General features: G+C 34.3%; 1 protein-coding gene across 1 annotated transcript in view; it reads right to left on the bottom strand.

Annotated features, from left to right (window-relative positions):
• The window catches only part of Sap-r (prosaposin), a 94,358-nt gene that overhangs the window by 53,237 nt on the left and 16,742 nt on the right, over positions 1–24,379 (bottom strand). The window contains exons 2-5 of the mRNA XM_081727024.1: positions 20,514–20,613; positions 11,427–11,574; positions 7,907–8,107; positions 4,050–4,181 (exon numbers count right to left, since the gene is read on the bottom strand). Coding sequence (XP_081583150.1) covers positions 4,050–4,181; positions 7,907–8,107; positions 11,427–11,574; positions 20,514–20,613 — 581 coding nt within the window. The remainder of the gene's footprint in view (positions 1–4,049; positions 4,182–7,906; positions 8,108–11,426; positions 11,575–20,513; positions 20,614–24,379) is intronic.

The raw sequence follows: 24,379 nt of genomic DNA, 5'->3' as shown, positions 1-24,379 counted from the left end.
CTCTACCTTTTAATTCCTTCAATCGCCAATAACTTGCTGGACAACAAGTGAGAGAATCCCACGCATGTACATGAGCGCCCCTTAATAATAATTTTAGATTGAGTTTAATTGAAAATTGTTGAAAATTGAAAATTGTTATGCTATATACTTCTGTCATATTGTTTGTTTAGCTTCAGTGAAAATGTTTAATATGGAAAAAACTTGATTTTTTTTTATAAAATTAGTGATCAGATATTCAGAACAAAGGAGTACAGCGCTAGAATAACCAATGCATTTTAAAACTACGAATACATAATCTCTGAAACTTAGCATCTTCGTGGAAATAATTTCCTAATTTATTCTTCATCCTTTTGTTAGCGGGTGTTCATTCTTTGCTTGGACTGTTAAAGTTGAAATGGGTCACCAGAAATAATTAAATAATTTAAAAGGCATAACTCTAACTATCCTATATAATGTTCTAATATTATCTGATTTTTTTTTTTTTTTTTTTTTTTTTTTGCGTCTACCACAAACGGCGTACAGACTTCTAACATGCCACCTTACGCTAGGTAGTCACTTCACGTAACACTACATTTATGATGATTAAGGGCAGCTTGAAGCTCAAGCGCATTTATAAGGATGCAACTGTAGGGAGCAGGCGGATCAATGAAGGTGGGTTGGGTGAAGTTGCGTGAAAGAAGGACAGGTACGAAAAGTATACACTAGCTAGGGCTAGTAATCACTACAAGTGGATTTGCATTTCAATTTCTTAGTAATCATGGCACACTTTTAACGCTGTTTCTATGTTCTCCCTCTACATATAATTTTCTTGCACAGAAGTATTTTCGTAGATTAGACAAATTTTACACATAAATATTTTTTTTAAAAAATATGATCCTATATTTTTCATGCGTACTTAGCGTAGATCGATAGGATCGAGCAATTAAATTTTATGTCAAACGGGATGAGACAAAGTAAGAAGTCCGCTTTAAACTTTACTATATTACCTGTACTATACTCTTACCAACATTCATATGCAGTAAGGTAGGGTTAGGTTAGTTTGTGATTGCTTAAATGCGGTTGTCTTACATATATGTGTAACGACGATTTACCAATTTAAAAATCATCCATTGCCTGTAAATCTCAATTGTATCAAGAGTTTGAAATTTTTATACATATATGTAACCACAAAGGTAAAATTGTTATCGAACTTACGCTGGTGAGAATCACACTCCATGCTGGGGCAGACATTGTTCGAAGATTATAGTATGCCTTTAAAGGTGTGATTCAATTATCAGTTTACTAAGAAAGGATTTTACAGTGTTCTGAGTATTAATATATAGTATATTAAACAGCGAAAATAGCCTAAAAATGTCACAAACAAACAAACAAAAAAAGATGGAGCACGGGAGCTTTGGTAAAAATATGTGTATTTTAATTTCTTTCTGGCAGAATGCAAGCAGAGAAAGTGTTCTTCGAAAAGATTGAGATATATCTGTTTGCCCAATAAGTAATTAGTCATTATATCGCTTGTTGTACAGTGTGGCTTTGTTTCTCTTTAATATATTATATACTACAATATTTCTAATTTCATTCTTGGGAAAACAAAAAACATTGCATGTACCTCTTAAACTGTTATGGTTTTATCCGAAAACGAAACAAATCATTTTCATATGCGAGTACCATGTAAACTTCTTCATATAGCCCGCTCGAAACTGGTTTGTTTGTAACCAGCTAGCTGAACAGGAAGCGGAAATGACGTTTACTTCACCAGCGTATTCTTAGGAAGCTTGATTGATTAAAAAAAAAAAAAAAAAACTCGTTATTTCATACCGGTTTTACTCTATATAGGGTAGGGTTGGCTGATTTAAACCAAGGTGGCTTAAACCAAAAAACGAGAAATGTTCGTAAAAGTGTAAGTGCTCGTAAAATCTTGATGGTGGGTTATCACGTTTCACTCCTGTATATTATTCGTATTATATTCAGACCTAAATTCCCCATTCATTACTCAAAGAGATTACACTACAAAAGCAACTTCGGTTTCTTTCGTAAGTTTATGAATATTTCTTTTCTGATTTGTAATAGTTTATTATTGTTATGCAATTGCAATCAAAGATAAATTCCAAGTATTATTTCGTTTTAATGTTTACTATTGATAAAATACATAGAAATGTAATTTTTTTTTGGGGGGGAAGGGGTCATACAACCTCCGCGAGAGACATTTATTGAAATCAGAAGTATCTTTGGTATCTATTTATGTATAAATGGGTCAGAGCCAAAGTGGACTCAAATAATTCGTATCTTGATTTACTTTTCTTACTGATATGCAAATTAAGTCTTTGTATTTCTTTAACTTGGACTAATAAAAGTCGCAGTATACTAACTTGGACTAAATTAGTTCTTCTGTACTCTGTAGTGTTTTGAAATTGTCCATATGTAATTCTGTATAATGGTTTCACTTGTGCATCTTTTTGTTCTGCTATACGTCTGCCGACTTACTCAGGAAGGACCCTGATAAAAATATGTTGTATTGATCTTTACATACTTGTTAATATAATTGTCAAAGAGTAATTTCAGAAGAGCAAAAAGATAAACAGTTTCACAAATGAAACCATTATACAGAATTACATATGGACAATTTCAAAATACTGCACAGTACAAAAGAACTAATTTAGTCCAAGTTAGTTCACTACGACTTTTATTAGTCCAAGTTAAAAAAAAAAAAAAAAAAAAAAAAAGACTTAATTTGCGTATCAGTAAGAAAAGGAATAAAGATATAAATTATTTGAGTCCACTTTGGCTCTGACCTATTTATACATGAATAGATACCAAAGATACTTTTGATTTCCATAAATGCCTCTCATGGGGTTTGTATGACCCTTCCCCCAAAACAGTACGGCATTTCAATGTATTTTGTCAATAGTAAACATAATTAAAACGAAACAATATTTAGATTTCTTTTCTTTGATTGCAGTTGCACCACAATAATAAACTTTATAAAAAAGATCACAAAAGAAATATTCATAAACTCATAAAAAAAATTTTTGCTTGAGTAATGAATGGGGAATTTAGGTCTGCATATAATACGAACAATACACGAGAGTGAAACGTGATAACCACAAATGTGTGTTCATAAAGATTTTACGAACACTTACACTTTTACGAACATTTTTCGTGTTTTGGTTTAAACCAGCCAACCCTGTTGCAGAATATTTTTTTTTTTTTTTCTTTGGCAAAAACTCACGAAACTGGGCTGAAAGGTAATACTTTGTAATAGCCTTATTCTACATTCTCAATTATAATTAGGCTCGTTATATGATTTGTAAATGCCTACGAGTGTTTAAATGCTGAATAATTATGTCGCTATTTAAGCATATTAATCGAAAGCTAATTATACTTCCTTAAGAATAAAGTTAAGCATTCGAAAAAGGCTAAGGTACCTAAAACCCATTATTGGGTACATAATAATTACTCACTAAATTTTAAAGCTCTCCATAACATCTATTAAGATGCATTACCAAGAAAATTAGTTGGTATATTGGTATATATACTTATTAACTAATGATGATGATAATTCAATCTACTTTGTTTTAAATTTAGTAGTCCATATAAAATCTTTTGTATCAACGAAATGCAGGCGGCCGATGATCATATATTTTTTTATATTTGATATCGGAAATGAAGACTTCTTTTTCGATTGATCATAACTAAGAAATGGAATACTTATTTTACAATATATCATTTAATCTCATTATATTTTTTATTATTATTATTATTACTCAAAGAGACGACAGGATGCATATTAACTAGTTAAAAAAAACACTTACTTTCAACCATGAAAGTAAACTTTTTATCCGCACACAGTATCATGCGTGCTTACAGCTTCGTCGGTATATGGTGATCAGTGTAGTTTTTCACACTTGCACTGACGAAGATATAAGCACATATCAAAATAGTATGGATAAATAAAATAAAAAAAACAAATAAATAAATAAAAATACTTGTCAACAAGATAACTGTTCTGTAAACTAATTATTATGACATACATTTTAATATGTTAATATACTAACCTCAAGCATTCTTTCCAAAACTTGTTTCCTAGATTTGGAACGGAAATCGTGCTCCAATACATCAATTACTTTATGGCAACCTTCACAGTCTGGTTGACCAATTGAAGCTGTCTTCGATACAACTGGAGTTTTCTAAAATTATAAAGGAAAGGTTATCCGATTAACTGCCAGAACTCGTAACAATATCAGTTAAGATACTAATCTGTTCTTCTGCATCCTTCACATTGCCACAAAACAATTATCTACGCATAGATCTCTCGAAAATAAGATGAGTTATTCGGCACTGGTAGATAACGTTTGGTCCCAATGTGAAGAAATCTAGACTAGCTTCCAAAACCGAACTGTTAATACCACAAAACTTATATTTTGTCTGTATATAGGACATTTCAGAAAAGGTGCATGTGAATAAAAATGATATAATACAGAGACAAAAAACTGTAATCATGTCGTGATTTGAAAGGAATGTAAGAATTTCACAGTTCTACAAGGTGTGATTCCGCTCTAAATCAGATCAGTATACGCCATGTTCGAGTAACTCATTAAATAACTCAAAAATAAATTTTCTACTATATTAAAAGGCAGGAAACTACGCAATAAAAGTACGAATCTTACTTTTATGTGGTCCAAAAAGATAAGGAATATACAGGGCGTGTCTAAAGTGTTACAGTAGAAAAAAAAAAAATGAATGAAAAGCATATTCGAAAGAGGAACGGTTTACGCTCCGTTTGGTTGGTGGGAGATACATATACTGTGCAAAAGACACGCACATTACTTCTACCGCCAACCATCAGTCAACTCGCCTACTCCCGTCAGTGTTCAAGATATAAGAAGAGTTTGACTACTGATCTGATGTGTGCATGTGGCCGGAGGAGGTCATATTGAACATATATGAACTACAATATTTATGTACCTACAACTAATTTGCATTTTGTAACACAAATTTGTAGTATTGCTTTATGAAAGTTAATACAGCACTCTGAAATCGTATGATATGTGTATGAACTTGAACATTCCCTCTTTCGGACCGTAGACGTTCCATTCAAATAAGATTAGCCGTTTTCAATCTAAAACACCAATTAGATGTAGACTTTAGAAATATCTTAAATATATTGCCATGCTCTCAGCAATTTTTCCATTAACATTTCTTGATTTTATTATTCTATCAGGAAATGGTTTCATATATACCGATATTTCGTCCATTCTTAAGACTTCCTTGAAATATATATGGTTTCTCTTAATCCTCAAAGCTGATGGTCTAACAATCAGTATAAACGAAACTATTTCCTTACAGGATAGCAAAATAACATTTTAATTGATTATCATGGTGCTTCTAAACTAGAAAAGCACTTCCATACCCACCATAAGAATAAAGAACACATGAAGTAGTATATTTTAGTTATGAGTTCCCTCTTTTCTTATCTTTTGTTTTTCTTCATTTATTGCAACTTCAGGCTCGTAATTAATCCATTAAAAAGTAACAATTAAAGTTTGCAGAAGTTAATATTTAGTTGATAATCGATTTAAAAAAAATAGTAAATTAAACTTATGCTACCTTCTCACGAAAGTCACGTGTACATATTCTTACTAGGCATGATTCAGTTAAAGATCTTGGTGTTACGTTTGATTCTAAGTTAACGTTTGACAATCATATTGTAAATATAACAAGTGAAGCACTCAAGCTATTAGGATTCATAATTAGAACGGGAAAAGAACTTAAGACAACATTACAGAAGTTGTACAATGCATATGTTCGCTCAAAGTTAGAGTATGCCTCTACTATTTGGAATCCGACTCACATAAAACATCGCAAGCAATTAGAAAGAATACAAACCATTTTTTTTAAATTTCTAACATATAAAGAAACTCACATTTATCCTACATTTGACAGCTGTAAAAGCATACTTGCTAACTTTAATCTTCCTACACTAGAACAAAGGCGACATATGATTGATTTATTATTCATTCAAAAAGTAACGCAAAATAATTTGGATTGTCCTGATTTAGTTTCTTTATTGAATTTTCATGTCCCCACATTAAAAGTACGTAGAAACACTGGTCTTTATTACTGCAAAAAATCAAGAACTAATATAATGATGAAATCACCAATCTGGAGGACAACAGCTTTGTATAATAGAATGTGTATAAATAACAATGAATTTGATATATGTGATATGTCGCCTAAGAAATATCGGAATACCATTATCATGAGTTATCAAGAGTTGTGAACTCAAGTTATGTTATCAAGAGTTACGAACATGTAATTGCGTAATTTACAACACTGTAATTGGGCTATAGCCTGTTGTGTTGACAATAAATAAATAAATATTCTAAAAAAATGTGTTCCTCACAGAACTAAAAAATACGCGCAAAAAATTGTATGAGAAATACATAATTTTCATTATTTTTTCTCGATTTTATTACTTTTATTTTTATTAATTATTAGTCTCGTTTGGAAATCGTAACTTTCATAATAACCGACTAATTTTCCCATGCCCTTAATTTTATCCACTAAATTTGGTATTAATTTCAATTAAAATCAATTATCATTGCATAACAGTGAAAATTCATTTAATTTTAATAGATTTCTCTTCAAGTGAACTTTAATAGTTACTTTTTTGACACCGGTTTAAAATTAAATCAATTGTTCTCTTTACTCCCTTAAAATTTACTTTTAATCCGCTAAGTTTTTAATTAGCTTTTTCAACTATGATTTCAAGTCGGTGCAAAAAAAGCGAACTTTCAAACTATGGGGAAGTGTTTTTGTAAAGCAATAGAAACAAAGTCATACTTTTCAAAATGTATGTCTTTGAAACAATAAATACTCTTCTCTTTGCCAGTTACCACGTAAAGGAATTGAAAACTATATACGCTGCTATTGTTTTCGACTCTTTACTTATTGTTCTTCGATTCTTCCACATGGCTGAAGTTATTTCAATGAAACGTGATTCCAGACTCAACTGCAGAAGAAGGCACAAAATTTTCGAATGGCACTGACAGTCGATGGGTTGACCATAGTCCTTTGACGAAGTTCAGTTTTATTCTTCTTGGAAGTCCTGTCCAATCCTGAGAGAATGTCGCAGAAAATGAACTTCCATCAAATCTGTCCTACTATTTACGTAACTTTTCAAATATATAACAGGTTAATACTTTGTGCCTCCGTATTTGTTCCTTTAATTATATATTTATTGCCTCGTTGGGATCGCCGTCAGCTTCATCGGATCCTTATTTTTACATCTTCTATTGTAGTTTTAGCTTTCTTATAAAGAACAATTTACACAGAATATTTCGTCGACTTAATTTCGGTTTACAATCACCTCTGTTGCCACTGTATTGAACAATTCGCTCGTTGTTTTTATAAAAATACAATTTTTCAAATTAACAATTCATGTGGAGTTCCACAAAACGTCAATTTTGTTGCTCTAATGTGGTCGCTATTAAACTCACTCTTTGAGCCAGTTGTAAACACTGTTTACCAATTGCAGATTTAACACTCCGCTAGCATTGTTGTGAATTTCAGGATTTTTGTGGCTGAACACTGATTTTGAGTATGTACAGTTATGTCATTAACATTTCTTCTAATCAAGCTGAAGTTCTTCACTTCTTGCCAGTTTCAGGTGTGATGTTATGAATTTTATAAGAAAACTAAAACTACAATAGATGTAAAGGAAGGATTTGGTGACGCAGTAAAAATACTTGCTGACGACGTTCCCGGCAAGGAAGGAAATATACGATTAAAGAAACAATACGGAAGCATAAAGCAAGTCACTTATCTTCTATCAGTCGATATTTTAACAAAGCATTCTTTCTGTAAACCACACAAGCAATCTACTCGAAATACAACAAAGAAAAACACTTACCCCTTGTTTGGCAAGAAGTTTGTCGATCCGCTCGTTATTACAAAGACCTGCGACTGAGCATACGACATCTGGATTCATCTGAGAAGCAAGAGTCTCCACTAACTCTGGGATGAATTCATCAACCAACTTAATACATTCCTTGGCCACTTCTTTAATTGGTATTAATCGGCAGGAACCTTCGAAAACTTGACGGAGTTCCTCCTATATATGCAACAAATTAACAACACAGCGTTGAATATTCATTATGATAATAAAATTAAGTAATAGGTTTCAATAGTACAGATAATAATGGAAAGGAAAGAAAAAAAGATATGCGACATAAACCGAGAGAGCAGAAACAGACCTTCCTTCAAACTCCTAAACACAGCCCACACGAAGAGATGGGAGAACACCTGTCCTTTATCTGAATAAGAGCATCTTATTACATATGATCAGATTTTTTTTTTTTTTTTTTTTTTTTGGGTCTTTTTCCTATACTTGAGATGATGGCCTTGAAAGCTTAAAAATGACTACGTCTTATTTATAATAATTATCGAGAAGTACAGCTTTTTGTTTCCTAATACAGTTAGTTGTCAAATTATGACCATTTACACTTATCATGGTTGGATTACGTGCTTATTATTATTATTATTATTATTATTATTATTATTATCATCGAAGACCTATAATAAGATAATCTTATATCACTAATATAGAAAAGCTACTGTTAGACGCTTATTCACATAATTAGGATGGAAGTAATGTAACGCGTCTATAAATATCAATTACGACCAAACTTTGTACGAATTCTGATCCAGTGTAACTACAGCACAAATCTTTCGGCCGACGATTGATCCACATGACAGTTAAAACTGTACTGTATAGTAGGCTACCATCTAGCCGACTTTCAAACGGGGAATCGTAACTGAAGTAACTGTATAAGGGAACCTTTTTTTTTTTTTTCGTTTGTTTGTTTAACCGCTCTTATAACAATATGAACGTTTTACTTGCCCTCTCAAACTGCAGTCAGCTGAGCAGGACAATTGGGTGCAGCCGTTTGGGCGCAAAGCCGTATATTTAAATTGTTAATGTTCTTAAATCGGTTATAATGCATTTTAACTAAAAAATTTTAAAAAATCAGAAAGATGAAACTTGACCTCGATTTTCTTTAAAAAGCCATCTTCAAAAACTTTTTAAGTTTTCGTTACGTTATAGTATGTCCTGTGGTAAACAGTCACTAAAAGTCTCAGTTGCATCAAATGCTTGGTTTAATTCTTGTAAATTTTTGTATAATGCAGAAAAAAAAATGCGGGTCTAATTTTGTTTCTAGAATAATATAACCTATTTTCAGGAAAATTGGAGGCCATAACCTGCAGAAATTTTTTCACCATGAATCTGTATTGGGCTAAAATAAAATTTACTGTAGGCATCCTATGACACCCAAAAATAAACTTCTGTGAAGTTACCTTTATATCCCCTTGAACGTAAAGGAATAGGCATTTTGGATATTCGTAACTTCACAGCTATTCATAAAATTGCATTACTCTTATGTCTTTATAACAGAAATAATTGAAAAAGAAACAACAGTGAAACAAGTAAACAGTGAAATCTAATACAGATATTGAATCATTTATTTAGTCTTACGTTACATTTACCATGACATTATCATTCCATGACGGAATTATGAGCCAAACCCCGCAAGTATTCTACAATGTCAACAGTTTCAAAATGTGAACAATACGGAGAATTCTTTCATCAGTCTGAAAATACTTTCTTTTCTTGGGTGGTTCTTCTCTCGAAACATTGCATCGTACACAAAGTCCTGTTTTTTTCCCTCGGAAGTGCATCAATAAAGCGCCAAATCAACGGGTGATCCATTTGAAGCTCCAATTGCAGCCCACGATTAGCTGCTTCGGTGTGGTTGTTCGTTCTTGACTGGTCATTGACAATTCTGTCATACAGACTCCATATCCTTATTGGAAATAATGCTATACTTCTCGTACCACTCAATCGTATCGTTCCTTTGCGTTACGTATCTTATAAGGGACAGAAGTTTATTTTGAAGTGTCACAGACTGCCTACAATAAATTTTATTTGGCCCATTCTTCCTATTTCAATGTATTGTTAGTGTCTATAAGTATGTATTTTCATGAAATCTGAAATAGCTCTCTATTAATACAATAGTGTCTCAACTACCCGGCCTAATGGGCAGATCACATAACAAAAGCATTCAATAAATACTCACTTCCTGAACCACCCACAGCATTAAAAACACTATTTTTATTCCGAAACTAGCTCTTATTCGTTTCTTCTGACCACTTGGTACAGACTAGCACTTAATAAACATTTCTTGTGTTTTGCACCATACGTTTTCATAACTTATTATGGAAAAGAAACTGCAAAAATGAAAATATGTACAGTATCGTACACATTTAAGATAAATTTTATGTCTGACTCAGCAAGTCAAGACACAATGAAGTATGAATATATAGTCACATGTTTAAAATAACTAAACATTAACGAAAAACGTACGTATATATATATATATATATATATATATATATATATATATTTACACAAATTACATGACTTTATTACATTCTCATATTTTATGAAAAGGAAATATGCTTTTAACACTAAGCCGCATAGTACGGAGACAGGATAGTAGAAAGTCTGCTACAGTTCCTTCCCATTTCTTTTCAACTGGTAGTCACAAGTTGTGCATGATATGTAGAAATTTTGCTGTGTTCAAGATTTTAATTTTTAGTTTTTGCAAAATTATTTGTGGACATTCTTTGAAATTTCCAGTGCCTATTTTCATATTTTAGGGTCTAAACATCCGGGTTCCAGTTATGAAATACACTACAACATATGTAGGTAGGTAAACTTATTTGGATAAAAGGTTTTGCGCCCAAACAGGAATCATTGCAGCGGCAATACTAGGAATATTATTTTCTGGATCTTCCTCGTATATAATTAATGTGAGTTTAAAGGATTAGGTTAAGGCAGGTGCAGGTCTATGATAATCATAGAATAGTTCCTGTGGAATTCCTAAAATGTGACGAGTTCTTCACCCAGCTAACTCCTTTTAAGATAACGCAACGAACCAATATCGAGGTAAAATAATAATAAAAATCTTTTAGGCATGTTAGAGCTATAAAATGCGTGAAACCGTTGAAATAATCTTAAAAAATATATAACAAGATTTTCTTCTACCATAGTTTAAAGTAAATGCACCTTTGTCAGGTAATAGATTCATACTCCAACCTTATGGGTGAAAAATAGTTTTCTCAATTTGATGCTTACGCCCCTTGGACACGTAAAATGCAGTCCATTAGAAAGGCACAAGGAACTGAGAAAGGATGGAACATATCATTACACAAATTTAATGAAAAATCATATTTAAGACTAATAACACTCGTAAACATTTCGAAATTCTCAAACCACTAACATCTCGTACATACTGAAATTCAATATTAATCTCAAAGTTACTGTACTCACAGATTCGATTCTTTCTCCAAACAAGAAAATATCAACTCACCTGAGTCTCATTACTCTCCAACTGAGCTCTTGCTTGAGCAACCATTTCCTTACAGATCTGACACACATTATCATTGTCAGCAGGAACTGTCATATGCTCCCACACTGTCTTTATACAATGTTTCACAGCTCTGCATTCTTTAGCGGTTCTGAAAAAGAAAACGTTCAGTTAAACTAAAAATTCATATGAATAAATTAATAGTAGGATTATCAATGTTCAAACTAACTTCACAGTTTCAACCGTAGTCCTGAAGGTTTTAAGTTCTAGCTTCTAAGTGTGCGTATTAAGGAGTCTTCAAGAATTTGAATATTAAGAACAGAATGAAATTATAAAGTAAAATATTTAACATTTATTTCAATTGAATTCTCCTCAATACTCAGCAAATAAAAATCTCACCCTTCCAGTTCCTCACCTATTAAAAGCTTATATTTGGACTGATCTACTGTAAGCAGGATGGATAGAAAATACTCCGCACAGGGCCGTGCTGGGATACTAATGAGGGCGGTGGACAAGTCAACTAAAAGGGCGCCCATACAAACGGGAATATATATATATATATATATATATATATATATATATATATATATATATATATATATATATATACTTTAAAAGAAAGTATGGATGCCTTTCTATATCAAAATCACCACCAAATTTGTTTTAGTACTAACATAATTAGATAATTTGTGCCTCCTAGACTTGATGACCCTAACAATGTTTTTGTAAACGGTATAAAATTATGCAGTTCATCGTTATGGAGTTTCCGCCATTCCCGTTCCTCTTGGAGTTCGAATATTGGTTTAAGAAACTTTTTTCAAATACTATCACTTTGCGATTTTCTCTCAGAGTCAGTGACAATGTTTCGCAACCATAGAGCACAACAGTCATGATTATCGTTTTATATTTTAAGCTACAAATTCCTCAACAGAATTCGCGACAACAAAAGATTTTTAACTGAATAATAACAGGAAATCCCTACTTTAAGTGGCCATAAATTTTTTTGTGATTATGGTTTTGGTCTGTTAATAATGATTCTAGATATTTGAAAGTATCCACTTTGTCGAAAGAAAATATTATTTGGTATTTTAACGCATCCATAAAATGCAGTATTACGATCCCGACAAACTTCCATTTATTTAGTTTTCTCTGCATTTACTTTTAAGCCCATATCTCTGCAAGCGTTAAGTGAGATTTCTGCATTCCTTTCTATTGTTCTATCATATCCTATTAAATTTACATCATAAGCATACGCCATAACCTGGTAAATACAATTTAGCTATAGCACCGGATTCCTGTCTTTGATTTTTCTTATAGTATTCTCCAGAACAAAGTTAAATAATAATGGCGACAACGCATCTCCTTCTTTCCGGCTATTCTCAACGTGAAAGCTCGTGAACAAAACTTTCTCTACTCGAACCTTACTTTGGAATTATTTAAACATATTTTAATTAATCTACCTTTTTCGGTATTGCAAATTCTGTAAGCATCTTGTACAATGTTTCCCTCCTATCCTAGTCTAAAGTCAATAATTGATATGCCAGAATATTGTATTCCCATTTCTTTTCAAGTATTAGTTGAATAGTAAATATCCGGTCTATAGTTGATCGAATTTACCCACATCCGCTCTAATAATCTCCAATAATTTCATCCGTGTATGGAGTAAATCTTGCTAATAGAATGTGTAAGAAAATTTATTGGATGATGATAGAAGAGAAATGCCTCAATAATTATTAAATCAGTTTCGTTGCTTTTCTTCTGAATTGGGACAATGATTCTTTTCACTCTTGTGGTAATTCCTCCTTGTTCCAGATAAGGAGAATGAGTTTGTGTATCTTGCTCTATAGTTCCCCTCCCCCAGCTACAATTAAGTCAACCAGAATTTGGTCTTCACCCGGAGATTTCTATTTATATCTGTTTAGGTTCTGGAATATACGGTTATGCTGTATGCATTTCACTTTCTGCACGCACATTAATTTTTGGCTATGTGCTAAGCAAATCGTCAAAGAAATCTTTCCATCTATTTAAGATGTTATTTTGATCAGTGAGAACTGTTCCTTTAGCTTTCTTTAATATATAAGCACGAAATTGATAGCCTTTCTTAAGTCCGTTGATCCATTTATACATGTCCGGAATGTTTTTAGTTTTTACTATTATCTTCAAGTTAATTAATATTAGCTTTCAAAAATCTCGTTTCTTTGTTCTAACGCCGTTGTCACAAACTTCCTTATGCAGACATTTATTTCCTATAATCGGTTTGAAAATACCCTCTCGTCCTACCTTCGCATTGAAACCACCTAACAGAATTTTTATATGGTATTGCAGGAGATGATCAAATATCCGTTCTATTCTTTCGTAAAAACTTTTTTTGTATTGTCATCCTTATTTTCTGTTGGGCTTGTACGGTACATTTAAAACAATATTACACCACCGACTCTTAAGAGAAGTAAGAGAAAATCTATCATTAACAAATTCAACCCATGTAATTGCTGATATTACATATTCGTTTGTGAATGAAAGCCCTGATCCTAGTTGGTAATTCGTTCCCCGTAAAAGAACTTAAAATTTCCCGACTTGACTCCTCCATTTGCTTCTCATCTAACTTCCTGATATCCCACTAGGTCCATCTTCTATTTCTAAACTCATTCGTTACATATTTTAACGCGCCTGCCCTATAGAGACTTCTTATCTTCCATGTTCCAATTCTCATGTCGATTTTACTTTGCTGAATTCGTGCCAAGTTATCAGTTCTGATCCGAGGATTCTGCGAATATATCTGAACATTTTTATTTATTTATTTTTTTTTTTTACAGGATAAGTTATTACCCCACACCAAATCCCCAAGCTTGAGGATCATCTCCCTTGTCTGTCCGCGACTGCTTATTCAGTACAGTGAAACCTGTCAACTTGGCCACCTCTCTAAGTTGGCCACCTGCTTATCTTGGCCTAGTTCGTCTTGAACCTGCATTTTCCCATAAGACATTTGTTACTTACTACTCTATAAGTTGCCCACCTGTCTATCTTGGAAGTTGGCCACACTGAAACAATGTTTACCCTATGATGATAATGATAAATTTACCTGCGTATCCTGGCCACGAAAAATACAATTTTGTTATTTTTCTTAACTCTTTTGAATTTCCATATGAGAGGCAGATGTTCTGTATTTGTGACTGGACACAAAGAAGCATAGATTCGCACGATTTGTTCTTGGAGGTCAATGGCCAGAACACTACCCTCATAAAAGGGTGGTGAAGGAAGATGTGAATAAGAAAAAGCACGTACACGAATTCAGGAAATGGTTGTACGTATTTGTTTACCCTGTCTTATTTTGGTAAAACCATTAGCTATATCGGCACCTTTCATCAGTGGGAATCTTTAGTAATTCCGGAAAATTCTCAAGGTTAAAGCTCAAGTGTCATTTATTGGCACTTGACTGCACGTCAAAAGGTAGCGGTGACTGCATGTCAAAAGGTAGCGGAGGTTTTGAGATATGAATTTCCTCAAGATTTTCTCAAAACATCTTTTGCTCCGAGGGAAACTTCTAGTTCATTAACAAGAGGTAGTTAACTACAATATTAAAATGTGCATATCTGCCAAAAAGAACAAAGCAAATATGTCTAGAATGAACCACCATTCAGTAACAACTGAAAAGAAGTCATAAATTGCATATGAATTTCTCAATTCATAACTTAGTTTTTCTTGTTTTCAATCTGAATAACTCAGTGTGCTATATCAATTTTAATAAACTGTGTACATACACTTCTATTTCATGAATGTTTGTGTTATTGTGTTTTCAATCCGAATAATCCAATGTACCAGACTAGTTTTCAGGAAGAGAAAGGTATGCATATATATTAAACATACTATCAAGAGCGCTGATCCTTGGGGCCGAGGCGGCCCGGGACCCCAAAGCTCATGTGGCCCCTATTTTATTTATGAGTATACAATATTTAGTATAATTTGATTGTAATTTGTCTTAAAATCTTCTTATATATACCCTCTGCATCTGAATGCCCCCCCCCCAATTTACAGAGAAATCGGCGCTCTTGCATACTATAGTAATATTTTCTAGTACTGTATATATTTATGATTACTCTATATACGTTATTTATTTTGCAATCAAGTAATACTAGAAATCCTATTCTAAAAATACACAAATCACACATTTTCTGTAAGTTGGCCACCTGTCTAAGTTGGCCACTTTTCGATGGAACCGATGGTGGCCAAGATAGACAGGTTTCACTGTATATTCTCAGCTAACCTCTATATCCCAAAGGCTTTTTCCTCGATCACCTGAGGACGCGTCGTGCCGTGCCGTGGTAACAGGAAGACCACATTTTACGGAAATTAATATATAAGTAGCTATATTTCAGAATTACAATAGATACTGATTATCCGAACACTGATTTAAAACACATAGGAACAATCAATATGCTCAGATATGTGGATGCATATTAAGACTGTGAAACCTTCGATGCCGTAAAAATTGTAAATTAGAGACTAGTGTCAGTGTAGTATTTCATGAACGCATCGTACGTTTGACTATCCAAACTATTCTTGATGAATCACGTTGTTTCGTTATATAGCTACATAACTTTATAATATTTTTGTACTCTTTACCTGTTCTCTGCCAATAGCAACTGTATGAATTTATAATACAAAACTGAAATACAGAAGAATAAAATTTATATATAATGTAATATTTCGCAGGGCATCTTATGTAAAGGGCGCCTTGTATCCGTCACAGGTTCTTTATTAACAGTCACTATTTGATTTTATTATACAAATCTAGTATACAAGATAACTAAAACCACGTAACTATAATGTGATGTTTCGTAGGGCGCCTTATGTAAAAGGCGCACTGTACCTCTCACGAGTTCTTTAAAAATAGTAACAGTATGTATTTATTGTACAGAACTGTGGTATACATAAATAAAATCGTTCATCTTGGATGTGGACTCGCATGGGCGCCTAATGTAAAGGGCGCACTGCACCTTTCACGGGTTCTTTACCAATAAAACTGTAAGAAGTTATTACTAAAAACTTGTACCTTTATTTATACTGTGATGTTTCGGAGGGCGCACCGGGACACGTCCCGGTGTCCCGGTGGGCCAGCACGGGCCTGACTCCGCACGATTACTTTAGTTCGAGACATGAACCCGGATCCAGTTCCGAGAAAGGAAAAACATTTTAGGGAATGGAATACGCATGGTACCGTTACTTACACTAAGAAGTAATAGAATGCGACGCTATTATACATATAATGTGTGTTTGTTTACTTAAAAACCATCAAGGAAGAGTATCGCATTTTAAGAGACTGTATTATCCGTTTACTACAGCTTGGCGCTGTGCTTTGACAAAACTTGGCTAGCGAATCTTAGCAGTCCTTTCCCTTCTTTCCCCTTACCACAATGGTAACAGTGGCACCAACTCATCAACTTTAGCACTAGCAGGGTTTGGTATTTGCAAGTTGCGTAAATTTCGAAACTAACAGTTTACTTCTCTAGTCAGTGTGTCCATGGCTTTGGATTGATTATTTTAACAAAAGAAACATTGGCCAAAGCTTAAAACACACTTTATTTTAAATTATAATTTGTAACGCTTACTTCTCTAATGTGAATTTATTGGTACAGTTCTGTTGATAGTTAATTATATCAGGTTGGTCTCTTTAATCCTTGCGCCGTGAAGAGAAACAGTTTTACAGGAGGATAGTATTCAGATTTTAAGAAGGTGGGGAAAAGAGCGAGGATGAAAAGAAAGAAAGAAATAGAATGAAAGAAACCCTTCTACATTTACTTCATAAGGAATTTAAGGAGTCATAAAACGTAAAAGGATCGTTTCCCATCGAAACCCATCACCAGAATATCTGCGAAAGAAATGTTGACAACATAATATTCTGGCGAAATATATCTCCTGCCAATTCTGGGGTCTCAGTGTTCGACCCAATTCTGGCCTTAGAGAAGCTACCATTTAGGCATTCACCTCGTGGGACAGGAAAACCTCAATCAGGAAGACAGGCCCGAGTAGGCTTCATGCCCACGCTCATTTTTTTTTTTTTTTTTTTTTTTTTTTTTGTTTGTTTGTTTGTTGGACAGTGTCTGGTAAGAGCACCCAGACAGTGAGAGAAAATCTGTACTGCCTAAAAATGATTAAATGTTAAAATTCGCTTTATACTGTACTTTTAACACGTAATTCAATGCGCATTATATTCTTACAGCAGCATGCTTTATTTCCTAGTACTTTAAGTCTATGGTTGTTAGTCATTATAGTTATTATATCATAATCCTCCGTCTCAAAGCTCGTTCAATTAGTATGAAATTCTAGACGTGGCAGTTTGCAACGTTGCAAACTTTCACCAACAGGCAATATGTGGCGAGAATATTTCCACCTATACTCGCATCGAAATTCCCAGCCCCTGTTTACAATCAGTACAATACGTCTCTGTCGCCTTATCATGAAAACAACGTTGTCCAGCGAACCTAACGGTCTTTGCTGTCTCTGTTTATTGTTTACAACACAAACTGCAACTTCCCAATATTGCCAGGTGTACAAGGTTTTCGCACACTTTCGAACAAGAGCACTCGTATAAAATTGAGTGGGCATTATATGTAAGATTGTATTACATAATAACTAACTCGAATTGTCATAACATTAATGTTTCAGTCATCTCAAAAGTAGCAGTTTAAGTAGTAATAGTAATTGGTTCTTGACAGTGCAGAAGTAGGTACAATAGGTTCGACGATTCATGTGCTTGGCAACCATGTAGGTTTGAGAAGCTAGGTTTTGACGCTCGCACTACAATTGTTTGTAAACAATTTTCCATTCTAGAGTGAACGGACAATATGTCGTGAGATATTTATTTAAGGTAACTAGATATCCCCCGTCCTCAAGTTTACGGCTCGTCTGCACATTGCCTGCTTGCTAGCGACATCTCTGAGTGAGGGAGAGCGCAGAGCAGCTAGCGCCAAATATTCTGACTGTGAAGTACTAGAAGCGTGACTGGCAGACTGAGCTATTTTACTGTTGCAATAATAGTTATATATTTCGATCTGGCAGTAATTTTCGCACCAAATAATGGTATACCAGATTGTACTCGCACTCCATTTAAAACATACCCCTGCACTCAGGCTCTCCCCAAGGTACTCTTGGCCAGCGCTCGTGCTTCGGCATACTGGGTCCCGAATTCAATTCCCAGTGGGAGAGCATTGAAATTTCAACACATTACAACAGATTGATTTCCACCTTAAGATTCAGATATACGTCGAGCTTCCTCGTTGTAATATGATTAGCGTACACGCCTTCTACACAGAAGACCCGGATTCCATTACCTGTGTAAGCTCGTACGGCCCGGATCCCACGAAAAGCGGTAGGCCCATGTTTCACATACTTTCGGTGCTAAAAACGCCGTTAAATTTTGAATCTATCAACTGTAGCTCTACCGCCCGTATTGTCGCTGTTTAAAAGAGACTATAAACTTTCAACATGCCACAGTTTAAAAAAATCACCACTACAGGTATTCTGCCATTATTGGCAGGTCACTTACTGCAGCTGAGAAGTTTCCATGCTCCACGGTCTTCCGCTAAACTCTTTTATCCTCACACACAATATCTCTGTTTTGATATTGTCCATTAACTGTAGTCTCCTTCGCTCCCTCCCTCTCCTTCCTGCCACTATACCCTTTAGTACGTCTCTCATGATACAGTTCCTTCTTAGCCAATGTCCCAACCAGTTTTTCTTCCTCTTCTTACAATATTATTTAAAATTGTTCTTTTTTCTTCACCATTTCTAACATCCTCTTATTCGTTTTCCGCTCGACCAAACTTAATTCTTTTCATTCTTCTCTACACCCACATTTCGGAAACTAGTCGCTTTTCAACATTTTTTGTGTAGTATCCATGTTTTCTGACCTATACAGCACAATACTCCACCGGACATTTTATAAGTCTTCTTCTAAACTCTTCATTCAAGGTCCCACAAAATTGACCTTTCTTTCTCCTAAAGGCTTCTTTCACCATTCCTATCCTTGCTTTTATTTCACGTCACACTTCATATCATCACTAATAATACTACCAAGGTATCGAAAACTGGTTCACTTCTTCTTCTATGACACCGTCCCCATCGTTTCCATCAACATTACTTCTGTCTTTCTAATATTAATTTTCATCCCATATTTTTCATAGCCCTTCCTCAAATTTTCTAACATATTGATTTCGTCTTCAGATTCTGCAACAAGCGCCGTATCACCTACAAACCGTGTGCAGTTAGTCATTCTACCTCTTAAAGGAAGGTCAAATCTAAAGCTCCCTTTATTCTTAATTATTTATCAAGAAAAAGTGATACAATACTACTCTGACACTGGCGGGGGGGACGCGTCCCTCCCAATGTTTTGAAGTACAAAATATTCAATATTTTATTCTAATTTAATTTATTTACTAAGTTAAGAACAGAATAACATATAAATAATAATGATTATATTTATTTGGAATATAATATTCAGGCTATGAAACTATTATTACAGAATTCTTGATATGTCTCAGTGAGTCCGTGAAGGTAAGCAGAAAGATAACAAATGAAATCGAAGGTAAACAGGTTGGGCTAGGTAGTACCATTTAAATAACTTCTTTTGATGTCCCCCCAATTTTATATGCCAAAGACACCAGTGCTCTTACATATGCTTTTCTGCAAAATTAACGTATGAACCAAATAGCAAGAGTTGTTGGCTGTTTTACGGACGTTCTTATTTTCTTTACGGCAATACTGTGACTTAAATTATACAATTTGTCAATCATCAATGAAAAATCCAGTGTGCAATAACTAGTAAATAAATAAATAAATAAATAAATAAATAAAAAGTAAAACTATCTGCCATTCTAAGCTCTGTTACCAAAATATGGTTAACAATTATGTTAAGAGCTAAATGTTCGATTCTAAGTGACAAATCTCTCAAAATCAGCAATGATGATATGACCAATTTTCCAGTTTTGAAACCCAGTTAGACATGAATTCGAAGTGAATGAACGAAAGCATAAGCAATATTCCGGAAGAAAAGAAGAATCCTTTACATTACTCACAACTACTACGCTAGTTTACCTTAAGCTTTTGCACCAATACGATGGTCCAGTGGTGCACATACGTTCCGCAGCCACTTCATTCTCTTCCTGGATGATGGTAACTGGGTTAGCCAATGATACTGTAACAGAAAATGTAAGTCAATCAGATGAAGAATGCTATAGATATGTCATGCTAAGCTCCAATAAAACACAACCCACATCAAAAAATCTATTCAAGTCTTTGGGTAAAAACTATAGGTACTTCGCATTTATCAACCACTTATGTAAAAAGGTTCAATTTAACTTCCTGTATGCTTACGTAGCATACGCTGTAAGCTGTAACTATATACTTCTCGAACCAAATTCTCGTGACATTGCTGACGGACGTTTATTGCTAAGTAGATTTACGGACGAACAAAATTCAAATAAGCGTTTACGGAAAACTTTATGTCGAAAAGACAAATCACCTGGTACCTGGTATCTTCAGAAAGAAATGGATTGTGTCATATTCAAGGATTAATAATAGAAAATTTATTCACAAAATACCAAGAACCCGTTGATGGACATAATTAAGATTAGTACAAGAGATAGCATCGACTGATTCCTACAAAAACTGGTTTAGTTTGTTCATATATCAATAGGTTAAGAGCTCTTAACTAAAAGTTAAATAATCACACGTGGATACTTCATAGAAGGACGTATACTAATAATAAAACATTTTTTTTACTTCTTACCACGTTAGTTGTAAATATCTATGTGAAGGTCTGCATAGGAAAATAAGCCTTCTGCCCTGAAGAAAACAGACCGTGTGAGCCCCGGGTTCGATTCCCGACGAGAGCTTATGTGGTTTGGATTCCACATTAATCAGTAGGTCCACGTTTCATATAGCCTCGCTGCTGAAAAGGACGCTAAACTCAAATTCAACTCAATTCAAAATTGAAAGCTAGAGCAAATGAAATATTGGCTTTAAAAAATTAAAAAAGCATTAAAGGAACATTACAGGTGAGCAATTATATGTATATTACAGTAAAGGAGGCTGCTATGGCGTTTCATCTTAGCCTATACTATGTGAAAATGAAAAGTACTATTACGCATTAAGAAACAATCAGATATAACCTTCCTATTATATAAATCTCTTCGGGAGAGATCCATCTTAATTCAGGCAGAACACCACCACCTCCAATGCTGTTTAATTTTGTTTTATGGAAACTATACTGTAGCGTTCAAAAATATAAGACTACTCATATTATATATATATATATATATATATATATATATATATATATATATATATATATATATATATATATATATATATACATATATATATAAATTGTTCTTGTTAGTCACATTTGTTGTTTTATTGAAAAAATAAAATAATTACATATTCTGAAAGAACAGGTTATTTTTCGTAAAACGCTGTTTTGAATTGGTTTTGATGGCTTCCCTGATTTTTAACGAGTTTTCATTTTTGGATGATCTGCTGAAAATGAACAAAACTTGTCATTTTAGATGCAAAGACACATTCATTTTAAACAAAAATATACAATCTCTCTTTAAGAAAGTATGATCAGTGTTTGAAGTAGAGAAAAAGCAGAAGCGGTGTTTTTATTAGGATTTTGATTCGACATACCGGTTATCTAAATGTTGAAATACACTCAGGATATATTGCTTAAAATATAGCATTTCTATTTACATAATGACTAAAAACCACTGGAGAGCTTAATTTTAGTTACAGGGGTGAGGAACATGGAGAGACTTCGATCCCTCGCCAACAACCTTCTGAAAAAAATATCCTCTTATCTTGTATTATAGAGAATTACACACGAAAATGACCAAAAACCGAGTTATTGTACTAACAATTTCCTGCAGGAAAACTTCCGGTTCCCCCACTCGATTAAGGGATATTCCAAACCCCCGGAAGATTCGCCCCACAGCAGACAACCCCTAAATCCGCCCATACTCAAAACACGACATTTATACGAATTAAGGCAAGAAGATACACACACATACATACGAAAGAAACAACTCAATATGGCACATTAAAATAAAAAGTAAATGAACTCATTTGAAGACATCTTATTTTAAAAACAAAAGGTAGGAAAAAGATAACAGAAATGTTGGTGTTGTAAACTTAAAAATCAATTCTACATAAGAAAAATATATCACCGCATACAGTCTCACTTCGACCACTGAGTATGATAAAAATAAAAATAAACTTGACTTCCATGAAAATGTCTTCTGTTCAAGTAATGTGAAAATAGATTTTACACCTCAGCAAAATCTGTAAAACTGCACATTTCCAATACATTTCTTGCATTTCATTTGTTTAGCTGTCGAAACTATTAATTTTTGTTTACGTACCTTATTATTACTTTGTTGGCCCACCTTTTGCGTTGTACAGCGCTCTTACATGTTCTGATATTTGCCTTACTCAATTCCTCAAAAGGTCCTTAAGTGTTCCCAAATTTAAGCAATCGCTCTCCGGAGCTCCAGCACAAAGCCACTCTTCCTTCTGCTAATTCTCGGTTCATCAAATTCCAGGCGTACAAATGAGAGGTAACACAGGGAAACGCTGTCCCCCACCTCGAAAAAATATGTACCGCGTCACCCCAGTTCCTACAAACATTACAATGGGCACAGACAGGCAGGAGGAACAGCGTGGCGTCATGCCGCTACCTACCGTCCCCCCACCTTTTCAGATCTACTGGTATCCCTGTCACATCCCATACATCTTTAGTTAGGTTCATACCTTGCAATCGTGCTGGCCACTTGAGCAGAGGTATTATCTCGTTGGTATAACCAAGTCTTCTCTCTTCCCAGCGATTTCGTCTTTGACAGAATCATACATTTCTCCACGAAATTCAACATCCACCATGGCTATCTCGCTGTGCCCTTTGGCTATCATACAACCCCAAATGATTTGAGAGCAGCCTCCTTTTGCACTTTCGGTACCGTGCATTCAGGTTTAAATTTTTCTTTTGGAGTTCTGCGCAACATTACTGGCCGATTAGAGAGTACTTGCAAGGTTGTCTCATCTGAAAAACAGGACGATATCCCACATTTTTTACCTCCAATGCAAATGTTGTTTCGCCCATTATTATCGTTGCTTTCCGTTGGTAGAAGTCGGAAGTGGCTTTTGGGCAGCAACGCACGATCTTCTGCCCACTTCGATAAGTCTTCGTTTGTTGCTATAGACATATCCAGTGTTCGAAGTGGAAAAAGAGCAGAGGAGGTATGTTATATTCTGATTTTGACTCGGCATACAGGCTATCTAAATGCTGAAATACAGTGGGGTATGTTACCTAAACGATTGCATTTCTGTTTACATGACTAAAAATCACTGGAGAGTTTCTCTGTAGCTACGAAGGGAGGGACTTAAAAGACTTTGATCCTCCGCCAACAATTCTCTGGAAAAATTAAAAAAAAAAAAAAATCCCTTAATGTTGCATTATAGAGAATTATTCACGAAAATGTTCAAAAACTTAGTATTTATTATTAACAGTTTCCTGCGGAAAAAGTGCCAACCCCCCTCCCCACTGGACTGAGGGACATCCTAAGCCCGGAAGATCTGCCCACGATCAAAACACTACATTCATATGCATTTAGGCAAGAAGAGAGAGAGATACATAAGAAACAATTCAATATGGCACATCAAACTATAAACTAGATGAACTTCTTTGAAGACTATTCGTCAATTACTGTGTAAAAATGGATTATTAAAGGTACTTAGCATCTACTCTCCAGTGACGGTGTGTCTTGATCACTGAAAAACCAGAGGCGGTATGCCTTCATCACCACCGCATACCGTCTCACTTCGACCACTGGACACACTTTACCAAAAAGATCTCGTACTTCTCTTCTCTTCACTTTTGAAAAGTTCACTAACCGGCAAACAGCACAATT

Source organism: Thermobia domestica, chromosome 1 (assembly GCF_964235325.1).
Source record: "Thermobia domestica chromosome 1, izTheDome1.hap1.1, whole genome shotgun sequence".
Lineage (NCBI taxonomy): Eukaryota > Metazoa > Arthropoda > Insecta > Zygentoma > Lepismatidae > Thermobia > Thermobia domestica.
Note: the sequence above shows the minus strand (reverse complement) of the source record. Positions and strands in the feature narration are given on the sequence as shown.